General features: G+C 32.8%; 1 protein-coding gene across 3 annotated transcripts in view; it reads left to right on the top strand.

Annotated features, from left to right (window-relative positions):
- Adamts19 (ADAM metallopeptidase with thrombospondin type 1 motif 19) overlaps positions 1-27288 on the top strand; it is a 248026-nt gene that overhangs the window by 169147 nt on the left and 51591 nt on the right. For 2 of the 3 annotated variants that reach the window (XM_078047950.1, XM_078047938.1), the window contains 4 exons: positions 734-854; positions 7296-7376; positions 21543-21700; positions 25742-25895. In XM_078047950.1, coding sequence (XP_077904076.1) covers positions 734-854; positions 7296-7376; positions 21543-21700; positions 25742-25895 — 514 coding nt within the window. The remainder of the gene's footprint in view (positions 1-733; positions 855-7295; positions 7377-21542; positions 21701-25741; positions 25896-27288) is intronic. The other variant, XM_078047942.1, reaches the window with a different exon arrangement.

Below are 27288 nucleotides of genomic sequence, written 5' to 3'. Positions count from 1 at the left end.
AAATCTTGTTTGATTAGGAGGAATTGTCTAGTCCTACCATTTATTTCTGACAGTAATGACACACTAAATTCTACCTTTTGAGTATGCATAACTTGGAAAAATATTATCCTGTATTTTGCACATCGATGATTTGCTCTCAGAATACTCTGATTGGCAGAATTATTCTGGAAGAAGTTAAAAATTAATTCCCTAGCTATTTGTATTTCCTGATATCAGCTATGACTTATGAGAAGAATTTGTATTCATGTGCTCAACACTAAGGAAGATGTACATAGAAGTTTATTCATGATCTAGAGAAGAAATAAATGTTTCTCTTCAGTTTTCCATGGAGTTAATATTTAACATGTGGCATTTGCCTTCACCTTAGAAGTGAAGCCATGCATGTAGTGAAGAATCTCTGTTCTATGTTTAGAATGAATTAATCACATTATATAAATGTGATTCCTTTGGGATTTATGTCAATTTCATTTTTCTCAATAATATTTTCCAAATTATTTTAGAATATAATTTAATACTTAGTATAACAAAACACTTTCATCCCTATTCTTCTATTTGGTAATTTTATAGATTATATTATTTGATATGAACTTGCTGTATGAGTTTGTACCAGATAATATAGCATTTAATCTAGTTTGTCTATTAAATATGTCTGGTTTGCAGAGACTAGGTAGTAGTTAAACAAAAAAGAAAAGAAAATATTTGGAACTTATGATGTGCTCCCATTCTCTTACAGAAAGTCGGTTGTGATGGTTTATTAGGGTCTCTTGCAAGGGAAGATCATTGTGGTGTCTGCAACGGCAATGGAAAATCATGCAAAATCATTAAAGGGGATTTTAATCATACCAGAGGAGCAGGTAACTATTCTTTATTTTCTCATAATTAATAAGCCCTTCATTCTTTGGGGACAAAAATTAGATTGAACTTGACTTAGAAACCACAGCTCTGATTCTATTGAAGTCATCTGTAATGGGTAGTAAATGAGTTTTTGTGCTGATACACAATATACGTAATATGAGCCAAAAATTTAAACAAGCTTATTTCCCAATATTGAAAATATGAAGTCATCTGTTGTGCATTTAATAAGTTAGGGGAGCAAGGGAATAATCTAATTTGCATTGGCTAATGTTATCAGGTTTCTAAAGATCTTATTCTCCAATGCAAAGCATATATAACAGAAAATAATGATTTGTAACAGCCTGAAGCTACCATTGAGAATATTAGACTTCAGGTTTTCAGCTTTCCCTTTTCCTTATTTTTGGTTAATGTTTTTACTATAACTGCATAGCATTGTGGAAACTGAAACCTGGAGTGAGGGGACCAGAAGATGTGGGAAATATTCCAGATATATTAATGTCAGGAATTATTCTCTCTTGTTTCCTCATCTAATACCCAGGGGATATAGGGTTGAAATAACTGTGATCTATGTAGTGTGAATCCAAGCTTTTGGGTTCTCATGCTTACTGAGAGTAAGCAAGCATTTTGTATGTTTCTGTTCATCTCTTGCTGGACATCTCTTGCACGAACATTAACCGCTCTGCTTTCATCATCAGTAATATGCTTCTATCACATACATCAACATTCCTATTTTAAATTGTTTTCAAAAAGAACATCTAAAACCCTGAGACTAAGATATGCTAGTTATAAAGAACAAACCATTTGTACTTGAATAATAAAGATAACTGAATTCATTCTAGATAAGAGTTCTTAAAAAAAATTCAGACACAGCCTCTTGGATGTTAAGTGTAACATTTTCCTATGCTTATTAGAAATAAAAGATAAGAGAGCCTGAAGAACTTGGCATCTAAAAATAACTAAGGGTAAATTATAGATCCAAATCTCAAATCTTTGAAGCTGTGTAAAAGGTGATAAATCCCACACGCCAAAACCTGCCAGCACTCTTTTAGAAAACACATACAGCTGAAACAGGCTTTCAGAGTTTCGTCTAAGAAATGTAATTATAATAAGCTATAGTTGTAATGAGAGAAGATTTTTATAATACGGAGCTGGAATAAAAATTGAAATGAAAATGTAAAAGTACTAGAATGTAAAGATACTAGAGAAAATGTAGAGGTACTAGAATTTTAGGAGCATTTTTGTTTATTTAATATGCATGGAAACAAGTTACTCAAGAATACTGATGATGCACATTAACCTCTGGCAACTTTATTTATTTGTAGTAATACTTTACTATTAACTATACATAAAACCCCCAGAAATACCATTAAAAATTTAGTGATGTTTTTCATTCTGACTGCAGATAAGTGAATACTTTTTCCCTCAGTTATTTATTTCAAACCCCCTTTGATTTTATTCTATATTAATATCTACTTTTGTTTGTTTGCTCACTGTAGGAAACTTATATTAACAATATTTATTATTTTAAACTCAATGAGTAAAAGTATAATGACCATTGCTGTCAGTAGCATATTGCCTGTTACCAGCAATTTATTAATATCTATAAATTTAAACAAATTTAGAAATTTAAGTTAAAAAAAAATTGTATGAGTCCTTAATTCTATCACAGGCTTCGTCTACTTGTGACTAGGAATGTTGTATTTATTACTCTTGGGTGTATCTTATCCCGATAGTTTATGGACTTCCTAGAATTTCTTGAAGGACATGAGGGTTATTTTGATCCAGTTGGCCACGCACACTGTGTATATTGTGTGAGTGACACACAAGCAGACACATGTGGGTGTTCTTAGTCCCTGTGCTCTATTTAGAGTTTGCTAAATCATTTTTGTTGGAATTACAAAATAAACTTAAGAAATGTTTTTTTTTCCCTTGGTACATTTATTATGTCTTTCATTGTCACTTGCCTAGCCAAGCAATCATTTCCTAAAGCAATGAAAGGTAAATTGTATATTTGAGCCATTGTGAAATTATATATTTATCAGTATATACTGAGAAGAAAATGGAAATAAAATGTGTTATTCTTAGTATAAAAACAAAGATACTCTCTCTTTTTTTTTTCTTTTTTTTTTTTAAATATTTATTTATTTATTTATTTTAGTTCTCCGTGGACACAACATCTTTGTTGGTATGTGGTGCTGAGGATCGAACCCGGGTCGCATGCATGCCAGGCAAGCGCGCTACCGCTTGAGCCACATCCCTAGCCCAAAGATACTCTCTTACATTAGGAGAATATGCTCCTAGATTTTTTTGTTTGGTCAATTGCCACAGCAATGGGGAGTCAGTCTTATGTATTCTACTTCATGAAATAATAGCAATGGCTCATAGCAGAAAGAGAATAATGAAATTATACATATCTGAGTTCAAAACTTTGATGAACTAAATACTGACAATACAGTGTTGAAAAGCATATTTTTTAGCTTTATTTTCTCATCAATTAATAGAGAAATGAAATGTAGGTTGAGTATCACTTAACTAAAAATGTTTAGTACCAAAAGCAATTCAAGAATCACTTACTGGAATTTTGGAATATTTTCATAGACTTTACCAGTTGAGTATCCCTAATTTAAAAATCCAAAATTTGGAATGCTTTAAATTCATAACTTTTTGAGTTTTGTACTCATAGATTTGGATTTGGAGCATTTCGAATTAGTGATGTTTAACCTGTATCATTATAGTTAAATGTAAATTAACTGTGAGGGCAAATAGCATACAGCAGTTGATCAAAATGTAAAATTCATGACTTCATTATCAGTGCCATGAAGATGATGTTTGGTACTGGCATTTTAAGACTGGTTATTAAGTATGAGATCTCAGGTTTTAAAATAAGGTGTTTCTGTGTGAAAAGAAAACTCTCAAACATAATAATCAAATTCATGTCATTGATGTCACTAGCTTCATGTTCCAGCTTCCAAGCTAGATAGTAGCCACTCTTACATTCACACATTAAAAAACACATTCTCAATTGGGCCAAATGGCTTATTTACTGGGAAATATCAAATCTCTAGCCACTGTCTTTCTCTCTTCATATGTTTTTGCTTAATATTTTACTCCCTCTCTTCTTTATAGTCAGTATAACTAAGATAATACATTCTTTTTTATTTATTTTTATGTGTTCTGATTAGTTATACATGACAGTAGAATGTATTTATGCATTTGATAAATCATACATAAATGGAGTGTACTTTCTCACTTTTCTCATTGTTCATGTTGTAGAATCACATCACCCAGGTAGTCATATATGTACATAATATCTCTTTTATTCTATTACCCTTCCTACACCCATACCCTCTCCCCTTACTTCACTCCCCTATATCTAATCTAAAATAACTCTATTCTTAGAGTTGTATTGTAATGTATTGCCATCCCCCACCTTATTGTCAATTATCATCAGCATATCAGAGAAAACATTCAGCCTTTAGTTTTTTTTTAGGATTTGCTTATTTCGCTTACCATGATATTCTCCAAATCCATCCATTTACCAACAAATACCATAATTTCATTCTTCTTTATATGTATACCACATGTTCTTTATCCACTCATCAGATAATAAATTCTAATTGAATGACAGCATTGGTTTAGATAAAAATATAAACAGATATAACTACTTCTCTAATGGAAAAATATAACTAAACTTATGGCTTAACTCAAACAGCAATTTACATATACACTTCTGCTTTGTCAGTCTACTCTTCCATTTTAACATCCTGAAATTCAATATCTTCTCCATATACTTTACTAAATTTATATGCCCAAAGATTAATAGTCACCTACTAATTATGACATTTAGCAGACTCTCTATCCTTAGTCACCTTTTTCTGATGTAACCAGACCTTTTGACAAAGTTGAGCCCCAACTCTACTTAAGATAGCTCACCCATAGGATTCCACCTACACCAAAGTAGAACAGATCTTCTCCTTCTCATTATATTTCTTCTTAGTCTTGTGGTCTTATTTATTTTCAATCTCTTCATTATAAACTATGACTCTTACTGAGGTAGATTCCTTGACTTCTCTCTCAATTTCCTCCATGGGTAATTTAAACCTTTTCTTAAATTACCTTTTCTGCAGAGATGTCTTACAAAGATATATCAACAGTTGACTTTTCTTTGAAATTCCAGATCTTCCAGAGTTACTGCTGGATGTTTTTATTAAGCATTGTGCCATTGTGTTTGATATATATTGAAAAACTGAACTTAACAAATTATTAACCACACCAGGTAATTCTTCTCTTGATTTACATGTTCCTGTAAATGATGGCCCCATTCTCACATCAGTTATAATAAAGAGCTGTGTCCAATGTTTATTTCTGCACTTTCTATCAGTTATCAAGGTCAGAATAGTTTTTCTCTTCACAATATCTTCCGGATTTTCTACCTTAGCTTCTACCACTCCTGCATTTTAACATTAGCTTCCTGGCATGGCCATCCACACCTGTATGCCTGTCAATCCTGTGTAGTACTATTAGATGAAGCCTCTACAAGCCAGATCAATTACTAAGTTTCTTATAAAATTTAGTCCCTCTAAATTGATGAATTTATTGTCTTGGACATCCATTGACCATTTAATAGAGACAATCTCTTGCGTCTTCTCATTCCATCAGAATTATTTTATTTAGGGGACTGGGGTTGTGGCTCAAGGGTAGAGCGCTTTCCCAGCACATGTGAAGCACTAGGTTCAATTCTCAGCACCACATAAATAAATAAAATAAAGGTATTTTGTCCATCTACAACCTGTGTGTGTGTGTGTGTGTGTGTTTTAAATGAATTATTTTACTCAGGTGTTACTAAAATCACTATCTCATATCTTCTTAATATAGAGAAACTCATCATTTTTCTATATCTGTCCACATCTTATGCTTTCTTCAAAGGCAGGTCATCTATTTATACTTCTTTGTGAAACTTTCCTTGATTTGTATGGATCGTTCTCTCTCCTGGATCACAGTGATTTTGGCTAATGCCTATTTTTTTTAATGTGAGTAGTATATGTAACTATTTAAATGGAACTAAAAAATACCCCACCTCAGTGGGTATAAATAGTAGGGAATGTTTGGGTGGTGTATGATCAGAGACCAGGAGAGTTTTAAAAACCTCGTGTATCATTTTTAGCAGGGGATTAACCATATTGTTTTATATATTAAGATATTTTTTAAGTTTTATTTAACTTATATTTACATAGTTTATTTATGCCTTTTCTTTTTAATTTAATTATAAGCTCATTGAGGGAAGAGGCCCTCTTACCTTACTTGTATGAACAAATATCCACTAACCATTTGTTATTATTTTCATTACTGTCTACTTTGTGCATGTAACAAAATTAAAGTGTGCTTTTATCTTTGGTGCTACTAAAAGTAGTTGCATGTTATGGAAAATGTATGATTCAATGATTAATTAAAATAAGCTGTTCTTGGATGGAAATTGTGATTCTCAAACCATATGCCTCTAATTCCAGCCACTGCCACCAGGTGGGGTATATGCTACCTTCTGTTACATATCAAACAATTAGGCATTTTCAGGAATTTAAATAATTGATAAATAAGGGACAACTTTGGAATAAGTTCCTTGATTTTTTAAAGCCTTAAATCAGACTTTTATCAATACATGCATCTACACAGAAATAATAAAAATTTTTATTTAAATATACTTTAAAATATATTCAACTGAAGGTAGGCACCTGCTGTATCACTATTCTGTACTAAGTAGAATCTTGATTCCTTCTCTTTTTTTGCACATCCTTTTATTTTATTATATTCTTATTTTACTTCAAGCATTACATTTTTAAAGTCTGCTGCAAGTTTTTCCCTGGAAACTCCGAAACTTGCCTTGCTATTAGCTGTCTGACACCTGCAGGTGATGTGAGATGGCTTGGGGAACCTTATGCTTACTTGTCTCCAGCTCCAGATTCAAAACCCTTTGCTAATCTCGCCAGGGAATGTTTGGTCTCTCTTGTCCTATACTTAATTACTCCAGAGACTGGTTCAGGCCAGCTGTATTCTCTCCAGCTGTGTTTCCTTCTTCTCTGTACTTTCTAACTTAAAGGAGTTCCCAGAGCAAAACCTGAAGTCATTTACTCTATTCCACGATTCACTGTGTTTCTAACTAGGCTATCCCATTGGGATTTTTCCCTGCTCACAATTCATAAAGCAAATTGAGCTTTTCTACATAAATTGCAATTGCCTATTTATCCTCAATAGAGCTGTCAACTCAACATCTTTCCAAGAAACTTCTTCACTTGAAATGATGACAGCTTTCATACATAAGATGTTTTCTTTGCATAAACATTTAAATATCATAGCAATAACCAAAACCAAAGGGGGGAACTCAAGTGAATAAAGAGATTTTATAAGATCTCTGGATTTATTTCATGCTTTATTAATTCTTACAGGTTATGTAGAAGTGTTGGTGATACCTGCTGGAGCAAGAAGAATCAAAGTTGTGGAGGAAAAGCCCGCACATAGCTATTTAGGTAACCTGAGTTACAGACAAAGAGAGGATCCAAGTACGAGCCCCACTCCCTTCCCTGAGAATTCTATGATGACAAGGAAGTCAGTCCATTTCTAGTTCCATGTGTTTGAACCTCCCAGGAAGCACCTCTTGTCACATAGAGCAAGAATTTCTTTCTTTCTCTCCCAGGGGTTTCCCAAGAGCAAAAGCAATCTGGTTGTCTCCATGTTGGGGGAGGGGCAGTGTGGTATAAATTACTTCCACATGTTATCCTATAATTAAAAAAAAAAACTCATTGAACAATTTCAATATGTTTTACTCACATAAATGCTTATACATGTAACATATTTTGTTAATATTTATTTCATATCTATAACTGCAAATTGCATTTGCATATATATGTTTATTTATGTAATGATTATTTTGGAATTAGGAAATCTTATGGTTTGAAAAAAATTTATAGTACAAGGATGTGATCTTGTAATGGAAAATGGTTTCTTCTTTTCCTGTACTTCAGCAAACGAAGGACTTATTTTAAAAATGTGCAGTATTGCTTGTTGAAAAGCTGTATTGGCTATTTTCATACTTTAGTTAGTTCAATTAGTGGTTTTTAAGTATACACTGGAAATACTAAGTTTTCAAAATATACTCTCTTATGTATCAAAGTTTTAATCTAATTACATCATGGTTTTTATAGTCATTATATCCACAGAAAAATGGATTGAAGGTGATCAGTTCAGGAAGAAGACTAAAACATCACTCAGAATATAAGCATTGTATTTATATTATCTTTTTAAAGGAAACACATAAAGACCTTTTTTTGGTTTCCTTAAGAAAAATGATGTCCTCATTACTCTTCCTCAAGTAAGGAATAAATGTCCCAATAGGGAAACCTTTTTTTTTCATAAAAAACAATTCATCTTCCATAATTGTTTTTACTCTGCACTACCTAAAACAGTTAAAACTTAGATGGAAATCTTTTTTCATTAAGGTTTGCTTTCTAGGAGTAAGAAACCTTGAGAAAAAGAGAACAGTAAAATAAATTCTTTATTATGTGACATACTCAATCTTTGTTATTGGTGATATATAATTTTTATCTGCTCTACCTAACATGATTTTTAAATGCATTTCAATTGCAAATATATTATGCCAGATTTTCAAATTCTCACTGAAGTTCTAATACCCAATTTTTGAAGATAAGGTACCTTAGATTATTTCAGTTCATTTGTTTAATAGCAGAACATTGACTGTTACACTTGGCTACATTTCCTTTTTTCTAAGCTTGGAATGAAAGCAGATGTCACAAATGGAATTTTATCACTTTTACAAAATTCTACTTTGTACCATGAGTTTTAGTAACCTGAGAAATGTGGCTAAATAAACCGGCTGGTTTTACAAATAGGTCACATCCATGCTTCCTCCAATGCCTCACCTCCCAGCCTCCTCAACCAATCCAGTTTTATGTTTCATCTCCCTAGATATCTACTGGTCAACACATTGCCCTTTTCAAGGTCAGAAAATGCCTTCCTTGTTGACAAATTTAATACTCTTTGTTATTTGACCTGTAAATAGCATCCAACTCTTGACGTTTCCTTACTTTGTTAAATGTGTTCCTCTCTTGCTTCTAAGAGTGCAGCTTCGTTTTCTGAGGATGCCACTGACTATTCTCCGATGTTGGACCCATAACTCTTCTTGGTCTACAAATGTTCCCATGTTGTAGGGATCAGGCTTGGACCCTACTTTTTTCTCTTGCATATTCTCTCCCTAAAGAAGCTCATCCAGTTCTATTCTTTTTGTGCTTATTTGATTTAAATTGTGAAATGTATCATAAACATCTAAGAAATATTAAGTCCAAAGTCAAAAGTCTGAATGAAAGATTCAATTTCCACCCAGTTCTGAACTCATTCTTCCTTTAGTTTTCTTCACCATGCTAAATGTCACCATTAGAGTCCTATGACTTGTAACTAGTACCACAAATTTCACAGCTTAAAACAACAAAAATAAGTGTATTTTTCATAGATCTGGAGGTCAGAAATACAAATACTATTTTTCTTGATCAAAATGTGAACTGCCTACAGTCACCTCTGGAGACTCAGGGGACATCATGCCTTGTCTTTTTAGCTTCTGGAGGTGGCCAGCATCACTTCATTGTCTGCCTCCATGTCTCTTTGCCTTCCCTTCTTCCAAGTTCAACTCTGCCTCATTCTCTCCCTCTTAGATAACGTTTGTATTTAGGGCCCTCCTAGATAATCTAGGGTAATCTCCCTGTGTCCTGATCCTTAATCTTTTCTTTTCATACCTTTATTTTATTTATTTTTATGAGGTGCTGAGGATCCAACCCAGTGCCTCACATGTGCTAGCCAAGCTTTTCACCACTGAGCTACAGCCCCAGCCCCACTGATTCTTAATCTTAATATATGTGAAGTCTTTTTCTTTTTTTAATAGGCAACAGAAGGTAGCTATCTTCATTCATTCAGGCTTCTATAACCAAATGCCATAGAGTGGGTAGCTTATTAAAAAAAGGGGGGGGGGGAATTGATTCATTACAGTTCTGGAGGTTGAAAAATCCAAAATCAAGATATTGACAGATCTGGGGTCTAATGAGGGACTGTTTCCAAATTGGCAGATGACACATTTTTTGCTGTGCCATCATATGGTATAAGAGGCTGGCTAACTCTGCAGACCCTGTGTCTGCAGGGTGTCTTTTATAAAAGCACAAATCTCATTTATGATGGTGGAGCCCTCTAGAAAGACTTCATAATAATATTACCATGAGGTTCACAACTTCACCATATGAATGTTATAAAGGGACACAAATATTCAGATCATAGCAGTAGCATTCTGAATAATAAGATGTTGATCCCTCCCTTAATAATCTTATCTTATTGTGGTACAAATATATATATTTCTAACATAAAAGTTATTATCCTACCTAATTTTAAGGGTAAAGTTCCGTGGATTCAGTGGCATTGAATACATTCACATCTCAATCATTTCTGTAGAAATATTAAGGCCTACATATAATTCAAATGATATTTCAAGCAACCCTGAATAATTAAACCAATCTTGCAAAAGAAGAATGAAGTCAGAGGACTCAAAGAATGAAGTCAGAGGACTTCTACAAAGCTAAGGTAGTCCCAACAGTGTGGACGTGTTATAAAGACAGACCTGGTATAAAGACAGGAACAGAAGAGATAGCCAGAAACAAGCTCTTGATTTGTAAAAGAAAAGAATGCCAAGACCACTCAATGGAGAAAAGACAGTCTTTTCATCCAATAATGCTGGAAAAACTGGGTATGCACTTGCAGATAAATACTCATACCATTACCTAATACTATAAACAAAAATATTCCCAGCTCCAGGGCTGTTCTTTGATTTATGATTACTGATTCAATCCCTTTACTAATTATAGGCTTGCTTAGGATTTCCATTTCTTTGTGATTCAGTCTCAGTTTGTTCTGGTATCTGGGAATCCATTTCATCTCACTTTTCCAGTTGTTTTGTTTTTGTTTTTGTTTTTGTTTTTCATGTACCTGTTCGTAGTACCCCTAATGCTTATTTTCCCATCTGTGAAATTAGTTTATAATATTCCCACTTTAATATATGATTTTAGTAATTTCAGTCCTTTCCCTGCTTTTTCTTAGTATAGCTAAAAATTTGTAAATTTTATTGATCTTGTTGAAGAATCATCTTTTAGTTTTGTTGATTTTTCTCTATTCTTCTTTCTCATTTAATGCTACTCTAGTCTTGACCAATTCTTTCCTTCTGCTAGTTTTGAATTCATATTCTTCTTCTTTCTTTATTCCTAAAATTGTTTAGTTTAATTTTTAAATTGAGGTCTTTCTCATTTTTAAATCTAAGGGTTAATAAGTACATATTTTCCTCTTGACACTCTTTTTACATGCCTCCATGACTTTCAGTATGTTAAGTTTTCCATTTCATTTGTCTTGAGATATTTTCTATTTTGTCTTGTGATGTTCTTCTTTGATACATTAATTGTTTAAGAATGTGCTGCTTAATTTCTATAAACTTGTGAATATTCTGGTTTTCTTTCTCTTATTGTTTTCTAAGTTTATCCCATTGTGGTAGGAGATATTTTCTTTTAGAAATTTTTTTAAGTGAGCTATAATTCAACCAACCACATTTACTAATTTTTTATTTTCCTTTTTTTTTCTTTTTTGTACTTGAAATTGAAACTTGGGCCATTTAAGTCACTAGGCAAGTGCTTTACCACTGAATTGTATGTCCAGTCCCTCTTTTTACATGTTATCTTGTTACAAGGTCTTATCAAGCTACCCAGGCAGGCCTTGAACTTGGTCTTCTCCTGCCTCAGCCTCCCCTGTAGCTGAGATCACAAGCATGTGCCACCACACCCAGCCACAGTGACTAATTTCTATCCCGTTGTTTTTGCCAAAACCAAGAGGCTATCTTGAGCCCTTTGTTACCACTCTAATGCAATACATCACCAAATCCTGCCAGTGTCAAAAGCTATTATTTTCTCTCCATCTATATTGTGACCTCCAACCAAGTCACTTCTATTATATCGTGCTGTTTATTTCCTTTACACTAGTTATTACTCTCTGAATTTTTTTTTATTTATTTATATGCTTGCTTTTATATTGTCTATCTCCATGGCTAATGTTTTTAAGGTATTTTGTTTAGTTCCTTGTTTGCAATAACCAAAACAAAGCCTGGCACATAGGAAATAATATCAACACCTTACATGAATGGTTGATATAGGACAGTGCATTATACCTGTCTATTAAACAAATCTTCAGAATACTTCCACAAAGCAAGCACTAGTAATTTTCCAACTTTTAGAGACCACAGAGACCAGAAAAAAAGAGAGTTTATGTTGCTTTCCCAAGGTCACACACCTAAAAGGCTGTGATCCTGTATTGGAACCCAAGGATTCTGGTCATAGCATCTATGTTCTCAGGGACTGAAACATGCCACTTCATTTAAAAAAAAAAAAATCTTTTTAGCTTAATTATTGCTTTACGTGCAACACTTGTGATTTTTTAAATTATGTCCTATTTGAACATATTTTTATTAAATTTCTCCCATATCATCTTTTTTCCCTTCTGAGCTAATGTGATCAATTATTTTTATAAAGTTAATTTAGGAGAGTATAAATCATGAAATGACTATTTTCACCTCTAATTACTGCCTCAAGTTCTGCCAATCCATGCTCTTTCTTTGCTGTAGATCTCTAAATGTATAAATCCCTGAGCACTTTTTTGTTGTTGTTAAAAGACCATTCAGTTTAAAACTAGAATCTCATATCTGTCTTAGGCATCTGGTTTTAATTACTGTCCGTTCTCTTTGTGCTTTGATTTAGGCCTAAGCTAGCAAAGTTTTTTATTTGTACAAAGAAACAGTATCTGTGCTCTTAAACTGTGTAAGTGCTATACTCTGGAGATAATTTTCAAAGTTGAAAATGCTAATATGTTACCATGTTTACTCACATGCCTACTGTTTCCTTATGCTGTTAATGAAAAATAATTATCTTGATGAATTAGCAGAAGGGTATAAGAATGGGGGCAAAACAAAACCTAGTTGCATAAACTATTCAAGAGAATAGGGATGGGAAATAACCCACCAAACCAGTTAAAATAATTCAGTAAATCCACTAAACAAGATAGAACTTGGGGCCGGGGCTCAGTGGTACAGCACTCGCCCTGGGACACATGAAGCATTATTAGGTTTGATCCTCAGCACCACATAAAAATAAAACAAAGGTATTGTGCCCACCTACAACAACAACAAAAATACATTAAAAAATCTTTTTAAAAAGACCGAACTTGTTACAAATGGTTGCTAGTGTTGACAGAGAATAAAGATTCAAGGATGACTTCTAGAAATTTGGCAGGTACCAGTAGCATTTGCTGATATAGGACAAATGGGTGAGGGACAGATTTGGAGAAAAGATAAATAGCACAGTGTTAAATGTCTAGATTTCAAACCCAAACATCTGACAAATGGATTCATACCACAAATCATCCTTCCTAAGGGTTCCATTGGGTATAGGCAGGAAGAAATCTTCCTCCCAAAGAGCTTTAGGAAAAAGAAAAGAAAATAGAACCTTGGCAAACTGACCATTCTTAAACAAATTAACTTGTCTACACCAAACTATATATTATTTCGTAGGAGAAATTTAGTTGTCTCCCAGTACAATTATTCTTTCTTCGCTATTCTCTTTTGATTATATTCTTATATGCATTTATTATATGCCTTTCTGAATACAGTGGAATTATAATGATGTTATCAGTTTATCCAAAAGCCTAAAGTGTGGGGCTGGGGATGTGGCTCAAGAGGTAGCTTGATAGCCTGGCATGCGCGGGGCACTGGGTTTGATCCTCAGCACCACATAAAATAAAATAAAGATGTTGTGTCCACCGAAAACTGAAAAATAAATATTAAAAAATTCTCTCTCTCTCTTAAAAAAAAAAGCCTAAGTTCCATACATTATATTTTTACAAAATCATTGTAGCTTATGATTTATAAATGCCTCACAAAAGATGTATGGGCCAATCCTCCTTGCCTGCAGTTTTTCATAAAAAGCACTATGGACAGTAGTCTCAATAAAAACAATTTTAAAGGAGCAAAATTCCAGAGAAAAATATATTTATCTCTTATTGTAATCACTTTGGGATGCTATAACAAAATAAATGGATTGAGTGGCTTATAAATAACATAAATGTATTTATTACAGTTTTGGAAGCAGGAAGTCTAAGATCAAGGTGACAGTATAAGGGTTCTGGTGAGGGTGCTTTTCTGGTTTGCAGACTACCAACCTCTAGGTCCATCTTTGTGTGGTAGAGGGAGAGGAAGTGAGCTCTTCTTGAATTCTTACACTCATCTCATTTATGAGAACTTTACCTTTGGGTACTCACCTAATCCTAACCATCTCCCACTAAACTTATCACCTAATGCCATTGCATAATGGGATACATTGTCAATGTATGAATTTTGGAGGATCACAGATACTCAGTTCATAACACCTCTTAAATAAAAAGAAATTAAGGAACCCTTGGATGCCAAAAAACAAATTGAAAACAGGAAGTCAAGTATTAGGCTGACTCCACCACTTAGCTTTAATCCTAGTAAAGGAGTTTAGATTCTGAGAGTCAAAGGGATTGAACAGACAGAAAACAAAGCTTAAGTCTACTTCACAAAATGAAAACTCTTATAGGAGACTCCTGAGTGAAGCAATATGAGGACCATAATCACAGTGAGATAGAGAGATAGAAATATATTTGCAGCACAAAAGGAGAGAGGAAGACAATGTGTCTGTATTAATTTTAGCACAAGGTGAAGATAAAAAATAATTTCCCAGAGAATTTGTAATGCAAAGCAACTCCACTTATGGATTTGTAAGACCAGGTTACCTTGTGAAGTCCTAACCCTCCAAGACAACATTTATCTTAATGTGGTTACCAAGATGACTAGTCTATACAAATATAAATCCTTTCTGGAGGAATGCACCTTCAAACCCTATCTCAAAACAATTTGTAAATTTTAACAAATGTAATTTAATAGTAAAAAAAAAAAAATTCTAGAAAACACAAAAGGAAATAGATACCAGGAGCAAAACACAGTAAAAATAAGGGAAAGCAAAGTGAAGCATGTAAATTGTTTCATATAGAGCAGACACAAAAATAATTATAGTTAGTTTGTTTAAATATACAAAAAATTTAAAAATAAGAATAAGGAATAAGACTATAAAATTCTCTTTTTATAGTCACCTTTTTAAAATATCAGATTTTAGAAGAGAAATTAAAATAATGGATTGAAAACAAGATAAAACAAAACTGAAGAAATATACAGGAAATTGGAAAAAAGAACACAAAATAATAAAACACTGAAAAACTGAAATCTTTAGTTACAAAAATTTTCAGATTGAATTTTAAAAATAATCTTGATATGTGATGCTCATAAGACACATATAAAAATAATAAAATAATACAATTCATCATAAAATATTGGACTTTTAAAATTCCATAAACTTCAAAGCTTTAAAACAATTACTGACAAAGAAAAATTGACAAGTTCTTTGTTATAATGAGTAATTAAATACACACATATGAAGTGAATTGACTTCCAACCAAGGTATCCAGGTAATGAAGGAGTAAAGGGTACCCTTTTACCCTTTTCAGTACCCTAGAGGTACTGAAACAAGTAGATTTGTTTGTATAAAAAAATGGACCTGGTTCCTCCTTCACATCCTACACAAATATTAAAATGGAATAGAGATCTAACCCCAAAACCCAAAGCTGTAAAATTCTAGGAGGAAAAAAAAAAAAAAGGTAAGAGAAAAATCTCTGACTTTAAATCTCTATGACATTGTGGTGGGAATCCATGAATCCATGATTTCCTTACAGTGTAACTGCAAAATTACTAATTCTAAAAAATAAAAATAAAAAAGAGAATATGTTAGATTTCATCAATAACAAGTCTATTGCTTTTTTAAGAATATCATTGAGAAAATAAAATTTTTATAACATTTCCTTATTTCATTATAATATCTATAAGAACAATGTTTTCTTAATTCTGATATTGTTAATTTGTGCTATTTTTCTTAATCAGTCAAAATAGACTTTTTTCAGTTATTTGACCTCTTCAAATGGCCAACTTGTGGTGTTATCAAAAGCCAACATTTTTAATTTTCTTTGTAATCATCAACTTCTATTCTTTATCATTTTATTTCTTCTATTTGTTTTGGATTTTTTACTCTTTTCTTCTGCCATAAATAGACATTTAGGGGACTTATTTGGTTCTTTCTTGTTTGTCCATATAGCAATTAAAAGCCATAAAATTGCCTCTAAGTGTGCTTTAGTTGCATTCCACAATATATTTTTGTTCAAACTATTTTCATTTTATCACCGTGATTTCTACTTTGATTCATAGTTTGCTTATAAATGTATTGTTTAATTTTTAAGTATTTTCATTTTTAAATAGATGTTTTGTTATGAATTTCTAGTTTATGTTTGTTGGAGTAAAAGACTATAATCAGTGTGATTTCACTTGGGATTTACTTTTATGACCTGTGGCTTATATTGGTTTCTGTTTCATTTATTTATACTTGAAAAGAATGGCATCCTATAATTGCTGACTGTAATTGTCTCAAATTATCAATTAGGCCCATTTGGTTCAAGTCGTTTTCTGGATTTTTTTGTGTGTGTGTGTGTGTGTGTGTGTGTGTGTGTGTGATAATGGAATTGAATCTATGGCCTCACATATGCTAGGCAAGTGCTACCAAGTTACAACCCCTTCTCTTTAATTTTGAGAAAGAGCCTCACTAAGATGCCTGGGCTAACATCAAACTTGTAACCCTCCTACTCTGGCTTCCTGCGTATCTGGCATTACAGGAGTGTGCCATTCTGCCCAGCTGCGTCTTCTGTATTCTTACTGATAATTTCTTATTTCATCAATTAAGGAAAGAGAAGTAATGAAATCTCCAACTCAGGTTATGGATTTTTCTATGTACCCTTTCAATTGTATCAGTTTTTGCTTTGTGCATTTTGGTGCCTTATCCTGCACTTAAGATCCTGAGGCCTCTTTAATAAATGTTGTCATTTTAAATTTAAATGAATTTTAATATAAATCATGTATCTTAAAATGTCCTTTTCATCTCTGAAAGTGTTCATTTTCATGAAGTTCATGCTTATATAATATAGCCAATTCTTTTTCTCATTATTATTATCAGTGTGGCATGCTTCAGCTGCTTCAGTCCTTTCACTTTTAATCTGCTCATGTCTTTGTTCTTTAAGTGTACTTTCATAAATTGATTATTGTGTGGTCTTTAATTTTTCTCTAACCTGACAGCCTGTCTTTTGACCAATGTCCTTAGTCCATTTAAACACGATAAAATAATGGACATGTTGGGCTTGTTTCTCTTTGCTTCATTTCTTCTTTATTCCCTTTTTTGTTTTGGGCTACTTTTAGATTAAATATTTATAAGTATTCCATTTTCTCTCTTTCCTTTTTTTTGTTATAGTTCTTTATTATATTTAATTGATTTGTCTACCATTTATAATATGCATTTTAACCTATTATAGCCTCCTTTCAAATTATATTATACTGCTGTACAAATAATAGAAACTCCTTAATAGAGTGTACTTCATTTTTCCCTCCTTTTTTACTATTTGCATTCAATTTCCATATTTCACATAATCAATTTATTTCCACATTCTATTCAGCATTGTCATATTGAACATGTCCAGCACCCAACAACAACAACAACAAAAAAAATGACCATACATGTGAAGTCAGAAAATGTGACCAAACAACCAAATGAAAAAAATCAGTCGGTAAAATGAAAATGAGATGAAATATCATTGTAATCATTTTGCTTTAGTCAATTACATTATTAATGATCTTTACAAAAACAAAAATTTTACATTTTTATACATTTACTAGTACCAACATTATTCTTTTATTTACATAGACATGTTTCTATCTGAAACCATTTTCTTCCAGCTTCAAGAACATATTTTTGTAGAGCAAATCTGATGACATTGTATTTTTCAGGTTTTGTTTATCTGAAAATATATTAATTTTGCCTTTGTGTTTGAAAGGTATTTTCACTGTATATATATTTACTTTCATCATTTTCCATATTGTATTCATTATCTTCTGGCTTGAATTGGTTCTTGTGATATCCCTAATGAATGCTTAAATTCTTTTATCTCTCTATATATACTGTGTCTTTTTCACATGGCACTCTTCAATATCACATTTTTTTTTAAATACATGTACATACCAAACATATTTATAGTTATTGTTTAATCCACTAGGTCCATCATATCTAGTATTCCTGAATTTCATTTTATTGAGTGATTTTTTCCTCTTGGTTATGTTAAGTCACATTTTCTGACTTCTTCAATTTTTTATTGGATGCTGGACATGGTTAATAAGACATTGCTAAATGGCTATATTTTGTTATTTTTATTATTGAGCATTGAATTTCATTTTTCTGGACAGTTAATTTACTTTCAAATCAGCCAGACTTGTTGAGCCTTTTTTAAAGTTTAGTAGCATGGTGCTAAATTAGTCTTTCTCCTAGGGCTACTAAAGACTTGTTTCTTGTAGCTTCTTTACCAAAGACCATGTGTTCAAATAGATCTTACCACTCTGCATAGAACTCATTATCTTTCGTCCCTACTTGAGCTCCAGGGGTTATAAAGTTTAGATGTTCGCAGTAGCAGTTTCCTTCCCAGCTTTGGGGAATCACACCCAACTTGGGTGAAGCTGAATATTCAGCCATGGATCCCAAGGACCCTTTGTAGGTTTTTGGAGCTCTTTGTGTCACTCACTCTTGTCTTCTGTACAACATTAAACCAATGCCAGGAGCCTCAGCCAGTTCCTGGGTTTTTGCCAGGAATTGCATTAAAGTATAAACATATACTTACATTATTTTTGTATTATGTCATGAGTGTTCTGTTACTATTATCACTGACTTTTTGTTGGCTGCCTAATATTCTAATAAATATTTTCAAGGGTCTAGTAAATATTTTCAAACAGAAAGCCAAGCAATTTTGAGAACATTTGTTCTCCACCCCTTAGGGATCACACTTTTCTATGGTCAGGAATCCAATGTTTGAGAACAATTGTTTCATACATTGACTAGGTTTCTAGTTGTTTACGGTGGGAAACTAAAGCAGTTCCAGTTATTCAATCAAGGTCAGAAGCATTTTTTTCTGAAAACACAATTTTAAAGTTAATGAACTAAAAACAAAAACAAAGACTAAGAAATATCACATGACCAAACCACTGATTCTTCATGTGAGATGACTGTTAAGCTAATAAAATTTGTGGATTTCCATGTTTATGTGTGTGCCATTTTATGGGGAATGCTAAATGCCAATAATATGAGTTGAGTCTAAATATCCTATTCTAGCAACCCCAAGAGGTTTCTTAAGGAATTTTTATCAGAGATTTTCATGTCTTATTCCTTTATAATTGTGCCCTGAAAATGTCTTGAAATACAGTGGGGAAAATGAGATTGTACTGATCACTATACAAATCTAAGCCAAAAGATGTTTCAAATATTTTATAGACTGTTGGAAAATATAAAGAAATACTTTTTACCTTTTAGGCAAAATCATTTATTTTTTATAAAAAAGCTTTAACATTGTCTAAAATACATCCATTTGTAGATCGTAACAAGTATTTCATATTCATCCATAGATGGTAGAAGCTATCGTGATAGTTTTCTTTCAATATATTTTCCTTCAAATTTAAAATTCAAAGTAAAAATTAATCTTATTATTTTTCATAACTCTGGAAGTGTGTATGATTATTTAATATTTCTATTAAAAATTCATGTTAGACTATAAAGAGTGAATGATAAAACATTATTTATTGGAAGCTGTGATTGATGAGTTAAATTTCAATAATTATAATTTCATGAATACATTGTTTTTATACAAGCACCAGAAATTCTTGCTAAGAACCATAAATAATTCTAACAAGTAATTATTATGAAAAAATAAGTGATTAATAAGCAAATGCTTTTTGCTTTTTTTCTGCTTATTGCTTTTGCTTACAAAAACCATCAATTTTAATAGTAATAAAGCAAGAGATCCTTTTAAAAAAGCTAGATTGTTCAAAATTTAACTTCTGATATTTCTCCTCAACCATGGTTGATAGCTTTTTTCATTATATTAATATCCTCATATCCCACTGTTTCCTTACTCTGGAAATCTAGCGTCATATGTAACAATTTCTTTTACCCAAGACAATCAAGTCATAACCATATTCTGTCAACTTCATTCTAAGTAAATCTTGCTATTTTTTTCAATTACCTCAATCCAAGCCACCATTACTTTCAGCTGGGCTACCATATTGATGGTATGTGCTATCTTCTCTATCTAAATGTACTACACCAGTCCCTTCTCCACATAATAGTTTTTCAAATTTTCATTAAAGATTTGTATTTATTTTTTTTGTTGTAAAAACTCACTGCATACTACAGAAACTATAAGGTCTAGTTATTCTTTATGTCTCCAGCCTTTGTCTTTATGATCTGCTCAGTATAGTTGGACTCATGCACACTTGTCTCCCAGATCTCCAGCAAGCTGCATGTTAAGACCTTTATGTTTGCAGTCCACTTGGTCTTGAACTTTCTCCCTGCTTTCTTTATTCCTCCTAGCTAACATCCTCAATGAATAACTCCCCCCACACAAGCCTTCCTCAACTCCCTTCATAAATTAGTTATTTAAATAACTGGTTGAATGCCATGTTCTCCAGTTAGGTTACAAGTTCCATGAGGAGAGAGAGAGCATGTCTATTTTGTTCTTTTGGAGCCTTTCTGAACATTAAGTTTTACTGAGTTATAGTGAATATTTGAGTAATTATTCAATCATGATTAAATGTTATATAACGAAATATAGATCTCAGCTTCTGCTCCAGACAAAATGAACCCCAGGTAATTTGCAGGCACCTTAATGTAGAAGAAGGAAATGGACTAATATTTGATTCGAATCTCTGATTCCTCGGCTAGTAGTACAGTTATCTCCATTAAAGACAAAATCAATTTAAATTGTGGGATCAATTGACTGAGATAGTGGGCATGGTTGTGAACATCTGTAATTCCAGCAACTTGGAAGGCTGAGAAAGGAGGATGGCAAGTTCAAAGGCAGCCTCAGCAACTTAGACAGTCCCTGTCTCAAAATTAAAAATAAAAAGTATTTAGGATATAGGTCAGTGGTAAAGTTTCCTGGGTTCAATCCCCAGTTAATTAAAGAGAGAGAGAGAGAGAGAGAGAGAGAGACAGAGAGAGAGAAAAGAAAAATTCATCCGAAGGTGATGTTCAGAAATGGAGAAATGGGCTTTCTCAGGCACTGGTATGGGAATATAAATTGATGCACCTTTTTAAGAAAATCAATTTGAAAGTGTTTTTCAAAATCCTTAAAAGTTTAATTTCTTTGCCTCTACAATTACAAATCTGAGAATATGATCAAGGGAAATATTCAGATATAGTTAGTTTACAGTATGTATATTCAAGCATTATAGAGAATTTAAAGGACTTGGAAACACTCAAACATCCATAAATGGAGATTGGCTTACATAACAATTACCAATAATTTATCAGCTTAAGTTATTAGTGCTTTAATGAAATAATGTGAAGTGGGTATTTCTGCTGGTTTTTTAATGCTCATAACACTTTCAAACCTCTTTATAGCTCTCCGAGATTCTGGCAAACAGTCTATAAATAGTGACTGGAAGATTGAACACTCTGGAGCATTCAATTTAGCTGGAACTACTGTTCATTACGTGAGACGAGGCCTCTGGGAGAAGATCTCTGCCAAAGGTCCTACTACAACACCTTTACACCTCCTGGTATGAGGGAAAGAATTGATAACATTGCATAAGCAGTTTCTCACGATAAAGACATTCCTATTGTACCTTCTCTAATCTTTTTTCCCAAATCCAAATTGTCAGGTAGGCATTTAAGATTATTTAAGAGGTGAGTTTTTAGTTTTCTAAAAATGTATTTAAGTTTATGATTTCTGAAAACAACAATTATTATAAACAGAATACAATGTTTCAGGGTTTTCACAGATTCAGAGTATAGTCCCAAGGAACAAAGACTCTCTTTTTCCTAGAAGCATTCATTTACTAATCAGACTGCATATCTATGAAAAGAGTGCTATATAATATTGCAAATTGTAGCATTTCAAAATCCATTATGTGGGTATTGTCTGATTCTGTATAAAATACATTTGATAAAATGTTCTTTTGATGAGGAAAATAATTTGCTAAATAAATATATATTTATTTATACTCATACACACACATACACACACAGTATTCTCATTTACCCTGTTAGGCTTGCTTAGTGGGTCAATAGATTCCAGTAAAGACTTATGAAAATTTGAGTGTTTGGGATGATAATTTAGGCTTAAAGTTATTAAAAGATTAGGTACATGTCCAAAGAGATTTGGAGAGAAAGGGTTAGGATGATGGGGCTCTGTCCAGGCTGGTGGCAGGTCTACAAGCCTCTTTGGACCTTAATCATGACAGTCAGTTATGATTCCATAGGAGCCAGAGGACTGAATATATCACTAGCATGAGTTTTCTATTTTAGTGGCAAAAAGTGTTCTAAAATTCAGACATTTCAGCACCTCCTTACATCTACACATAAAACTGATCTAAGCCATGATCCATTGGCTGTTTATTTTGGAGTGTGTTATGCCACATTATTTAATATCTCCACACATTTTATGTTGACTTTATCTTCAATTGGAGACATCTGTGTTGCTAATATAGGAGCCAGAGGTTCAGATCACATATTGGCCCATTTGCATTGACTCATTTAAAGTGCCCACTAATTACATGGAGTTCTTGTTAAAATGTACATTCTACTGATTTGGTTCGGAGGCAGGACCTGAGATTTGTGTTTCTAACCAGTTTCTACCTGATGCCACTATTTCTGGTCCAAAAACCGTAATTTAAATTACAAGGTTCTATATAACTACAATCACTATGCTTTACCATCACTAATACAGGGAACAAGGTAAGTGGATGTGTACCTTCTGTTCCAATCTTAGTAATATTCACCATTCATTGAGCACTAAGAATCAGACACTGGTCAAGGGTGCTTTATACTCAGTGCAACACATAATCCACATAATAACCCTGTGTGATATGTATGATTGTTGTTATTTCATTTGATTGACTAAAAAGAACTAAGTATGAGGAAAGTTAAGCATGATGCATAGTGTTATCTAATAAATTATTTAACTGTCAGTAAATAATCATTGTTCAATGCTTTCTCTCTTTTATAAAGTTGAGATCTTTATACTAAACTTCCTTGGATAATAAATATACATATTTTAAATAATTATTTTAATCCTTTGTGTCCTACTCTATAAATTCAATTGGAAACTCCCTTCTGTCCTCTGTGCCACCTACAAAAAAAAAGAGAGAAAAAATGACTGCTATTATTTGAGTAATATATAGCTCCTTCTATGATTGGGTCACGTACAATAACTATCAAAGCAAAAATATTTTTAATGATTAGGTTTCAGAAAATGCTATTATGTTTGCTAACTTATGTAAGTGTATCCTACATTTTTTTTTAATGGAACAAGACCAAGTCTCTTATAATGAGCCTCTACTTTAAAAAGTGTGTATGAGAGACCTTGGTATTGGGCAGAAGGAGCTTCATTGCTTCAGAATCTTTAATCTGACTGGTAATTACCAAGGTTTTTCCTGGAAGCATGAAGTATAATTAAAGTCAGTGAACTATGTCTAAAAGAAGGCATCTATGTGACCTGGATTTATTCAGTAATCCAAGGGAAACTGCACTTCTAAGATATTTTTCTTTAATGACTATTACAGACTCGAAGCTGGTACTGATTTTTGAAAGGCAATACCTCTGCTGCCATGCTTCCATATGTGCCCATCCACTGTAACATGGTCACACTTTCCTTTTGCAAAGAATACTGCCAAATTCAAATGGTTTAAGAAAGAGCTAATGGTTTTGTGGCCAATGTCTCTATTTTAAGTGGCATTAGATATCTGAGGACTACCTCAAGTTCTATCAATGAAAAGGCAGTTTATTAGGTAAAATAGACATGTTTTTATGTAATTAATTAAGTTGGCAAATGGTTGTTATTTGTATTTATTCCATCATTTAAAATTATGTAATAGTCTAGTTTAAAAACATAAACAAGTAGTTTAAAAAAAAAAACTAAGTTCTCTCTCTTTAAACTTATTGGGCTGAAAGTAGCCTATAATTAGCAACATCAAATGAGATATTTGAGATATTGAAGCCAAAATAAGCACTGTGTAAGCACTGTGATGTATTCTGAATTAGTACCTAGTGTGTTACTCATTTTTGAACTTAAAAATGGTTTTATTTATTTATTCTTCTTTTTTTTCTTTTTTCTTTTTTTTTTTTTTTTTTTTTTTTTTTTTTTTTTTTGGTGGTGGTGCTGGGGATTGAACCCAGGGACACTCTCCCACTGAGCTAAATCTCTAGCCCTTTTTATGTCATTCCCAGACCTTTTCAATTTTTGAGACAGGATCTTGTTAAGTTGCCCAAGTTGACTTTACAGTTGCAATCTTCCTACATATACACCACTATGCCAGGCTTATATTTATTATTGTGTAGTTATTTTATAAACTCAATGCTCAATTCACCATCAAAACATATCTTAGTATTTCTGTTGATACCTTGAACAAAAATTTGAGAAAAAAAGTGGGAAAAATATAATAGAAATGCAGACCCTTAACTTTGGGTTCATTTAGTTTTTTTCCCCCACAGAGTATTAACTCTTTTTACGTACAATTGTCTGACACAGGTGAAACATTGCACAAAGTTTCCTAAAATTAAGCATGATTTAAAAATGTAAGAATATGTGTTTTTGTGCTTCACATTTTATTTTATACATTTTTCCATAGTTTCTCAGAGTCATTGAAGTGATATATTTCATGTGGTTGTTTGACAGATTTTCTGAAAATGAATTGAGGAAGAAAAATTATCATTCATTGTTTCACTTAATTACATACACATAGATACATATGTATATACATCTATATACTATGTATAAGTAAGTATTCATTATGATCCAGTTCTGAGCTTGGTTCTGGGTACCTGTAGAGAATAAAACAGACATGATCCTTGCCTATGGTTCTGTGCAGTGTAACCTAGAATTCAGTCCTTCCCACACATCCTTTATGGTTTATTGAACTGTTTATTTGTATGTACATAAATGTACAGTTATTAAGTTAATATTTATTTATAAATTCATTTTAATATTTTTGAAGAAAACAATTTTTACTACAAGTGGAAAATTCATCAACTTGCCAAAATTCAAAGTTAACTGCAAGCACACGTGGAATGAAAGTCTTATCCTCCAGTTGGCTTAGAAATTCTCTGTCCTTAGGGAGATATGATCCTCTAAGTCTTCACCTGAGTATGGAAGAAAGGAGTCCTCTGTTAAATTGGGGACTTCCTGTTTATTTATTTTTTTATTCAAGTGGAAAGATCACAGTTGATATTATACTGTGGGTCATATCTTAATGCCACATGGAACACACATTCCTGCCACCACTCCCTTCCACCCCAACCAAAGTCATCATGCATGTGCCAATTCTTTGAGAAGCTGTTTAGTCCATCAAATTGAAAATAAATTACCAGGTATTTCTGATACCATTCAAGTGAACTTTTCTTCATGACCTCTTAGGCTCAGAGGTAACTATAGGGTCCTATCTTTTCAAAAGTATGACAATTTTGATATTTAAGAGTACTGTCACATTTTTCTGCTACATATTAAAGAGGTATCCTTGCCATGCAATAGGCATTTTAAAATATCAGTGTCCTTAGTTTATATTTCATGTCAAATGTGTCCTAATCATTTTTATATGTTATAGGTACTCCTGTTTCAAGATCAGAATTATGGTCTTCACTATGAATACACTGTCCCATCAGACCCTGTTCCAGAGAATCAGAGCTCCAAAGAACCAGAACCCCTCTTCATGTGGACTCACACAGGCTGGGAAGACTGCGATGCCACATGTGGAGGAGGTTAAAAAATTTTAAATATTCATCTCTCCAAAACAGCAGTTGTTTTCTCACTAACCACTGATAAGTAAGACAGATTCCAGACCCCTAATCTGCAATTCCAAAATCCATAAAGGATTGGAAACTGAGGTTTTTTGATGATATGTTTAGTACCTAAGTACCTGAACTACTCTGTAGCAAAATCTGCCTTGAACTGAAAAAAAGTATTTAGATTTGTTACATATTTCACTAATGTGATGACTCATTGTATTGCATTGCATAAATAGTAGTGAATTTTGTTTGTAATGCACTAGGTTCCATAGACATTATTTAAGTTGCTATGCAATATTTTTGTACTGTATTAATTTGATAAAATCTTCAAAATTCTGGATTCCAAACTAGATCTGCCCACAAAAATTGTGGACTACAAGAATTGGAAGCATGTTTTGACAGAGTAGTATTGAGTTTGTTTCTGTGTTGTCTGCATACTTAGGCTAAATATACAGAATATGTGGGAAAAAAAACATAATTTCCCTAATTCTTTAGCTTGCTAGTTTTTAAAAGCATGTTACTATTTTTCTGAAATTGTGCTCCAAGATTTTCTATTTTTGTTTTCATGTCAGAGAGTGATGAGACAAAAGAATGAAATTACTTCAACATAAAATGTTAGACTTAGAAATTACTTCGTCTTACCTTTGTTTTGCCCATGAGAAACTTGTATGCCACAGATTAAGATTTTTGTTGCTCACAGAAGTAGTGAATAGTAAGGGCAAGCAGATCCCAGTCAGGGACTTCTACCTTCCCTGTGAATCCCTGTGCATCAATAGCATATTATTATTTCAGTTACTTCCACTTAATAACATTTTATACAGCATTGAGTATGAGATGCCTCATAAGAACAAAAGGAGAAATCTTTACCATATAAAGGTATTGTGTGTGTGTGTGTGTGTGTGTGTGCGTGTGTGTGTGCTATATATAATATGACATGGTTTGTGTATAAGAAGTGAAAAATTTATTTGTTTTTTTCGTGAAGGAATATCAATATGCAAAGCTTAATGTTGTTGCCGCAGAAGCCTAGGAAAGTGCAGAAAGAGACTGGCAGGTGAGACTGGCAGGTGGAAGAGTGTGTTTGTTGTACAGAAGACAGAAAATAAGTAGACAGGTAAAGAATACATTAAGGTATCAAAGTGTGAGAAGTATCTGGAGAAAAATAAGCAAGGACAGGAAACAAATCTGAAGTGTGAAGAATAGAGGGAGTAGGTTCAGTTTTAAATATGGTGGTCAGAAAAGCCCTCAATAAGATCAGGATGAATTAACACAAATAAGCAAACAAACAAATAAACTCTGACATGACTATGAAGGTTGTATGGGGCCAGTGGAAGTCCTGGAGTATGAGTAGAGCTGGTTGCTCAGGAAT

Source organism: Ictidomys tridecemlineatus, chromosome 1, assembly GCF_052094955.1.
Source record: "Ictidomys tridecemlineatus isolate mIctTri1 chromosome 1, mIctTri1.hap1, whole genome shotgun sequence".
NCBI lineage: Eukaryota > Metazoa > Chordata > Mammalia > Rodentia > Sciuridae > Ictidomys > Ictidomys tridecemlineatus.
This window is presented reverse-complemented; position numbering and strand designations above follow the sequence as displayed.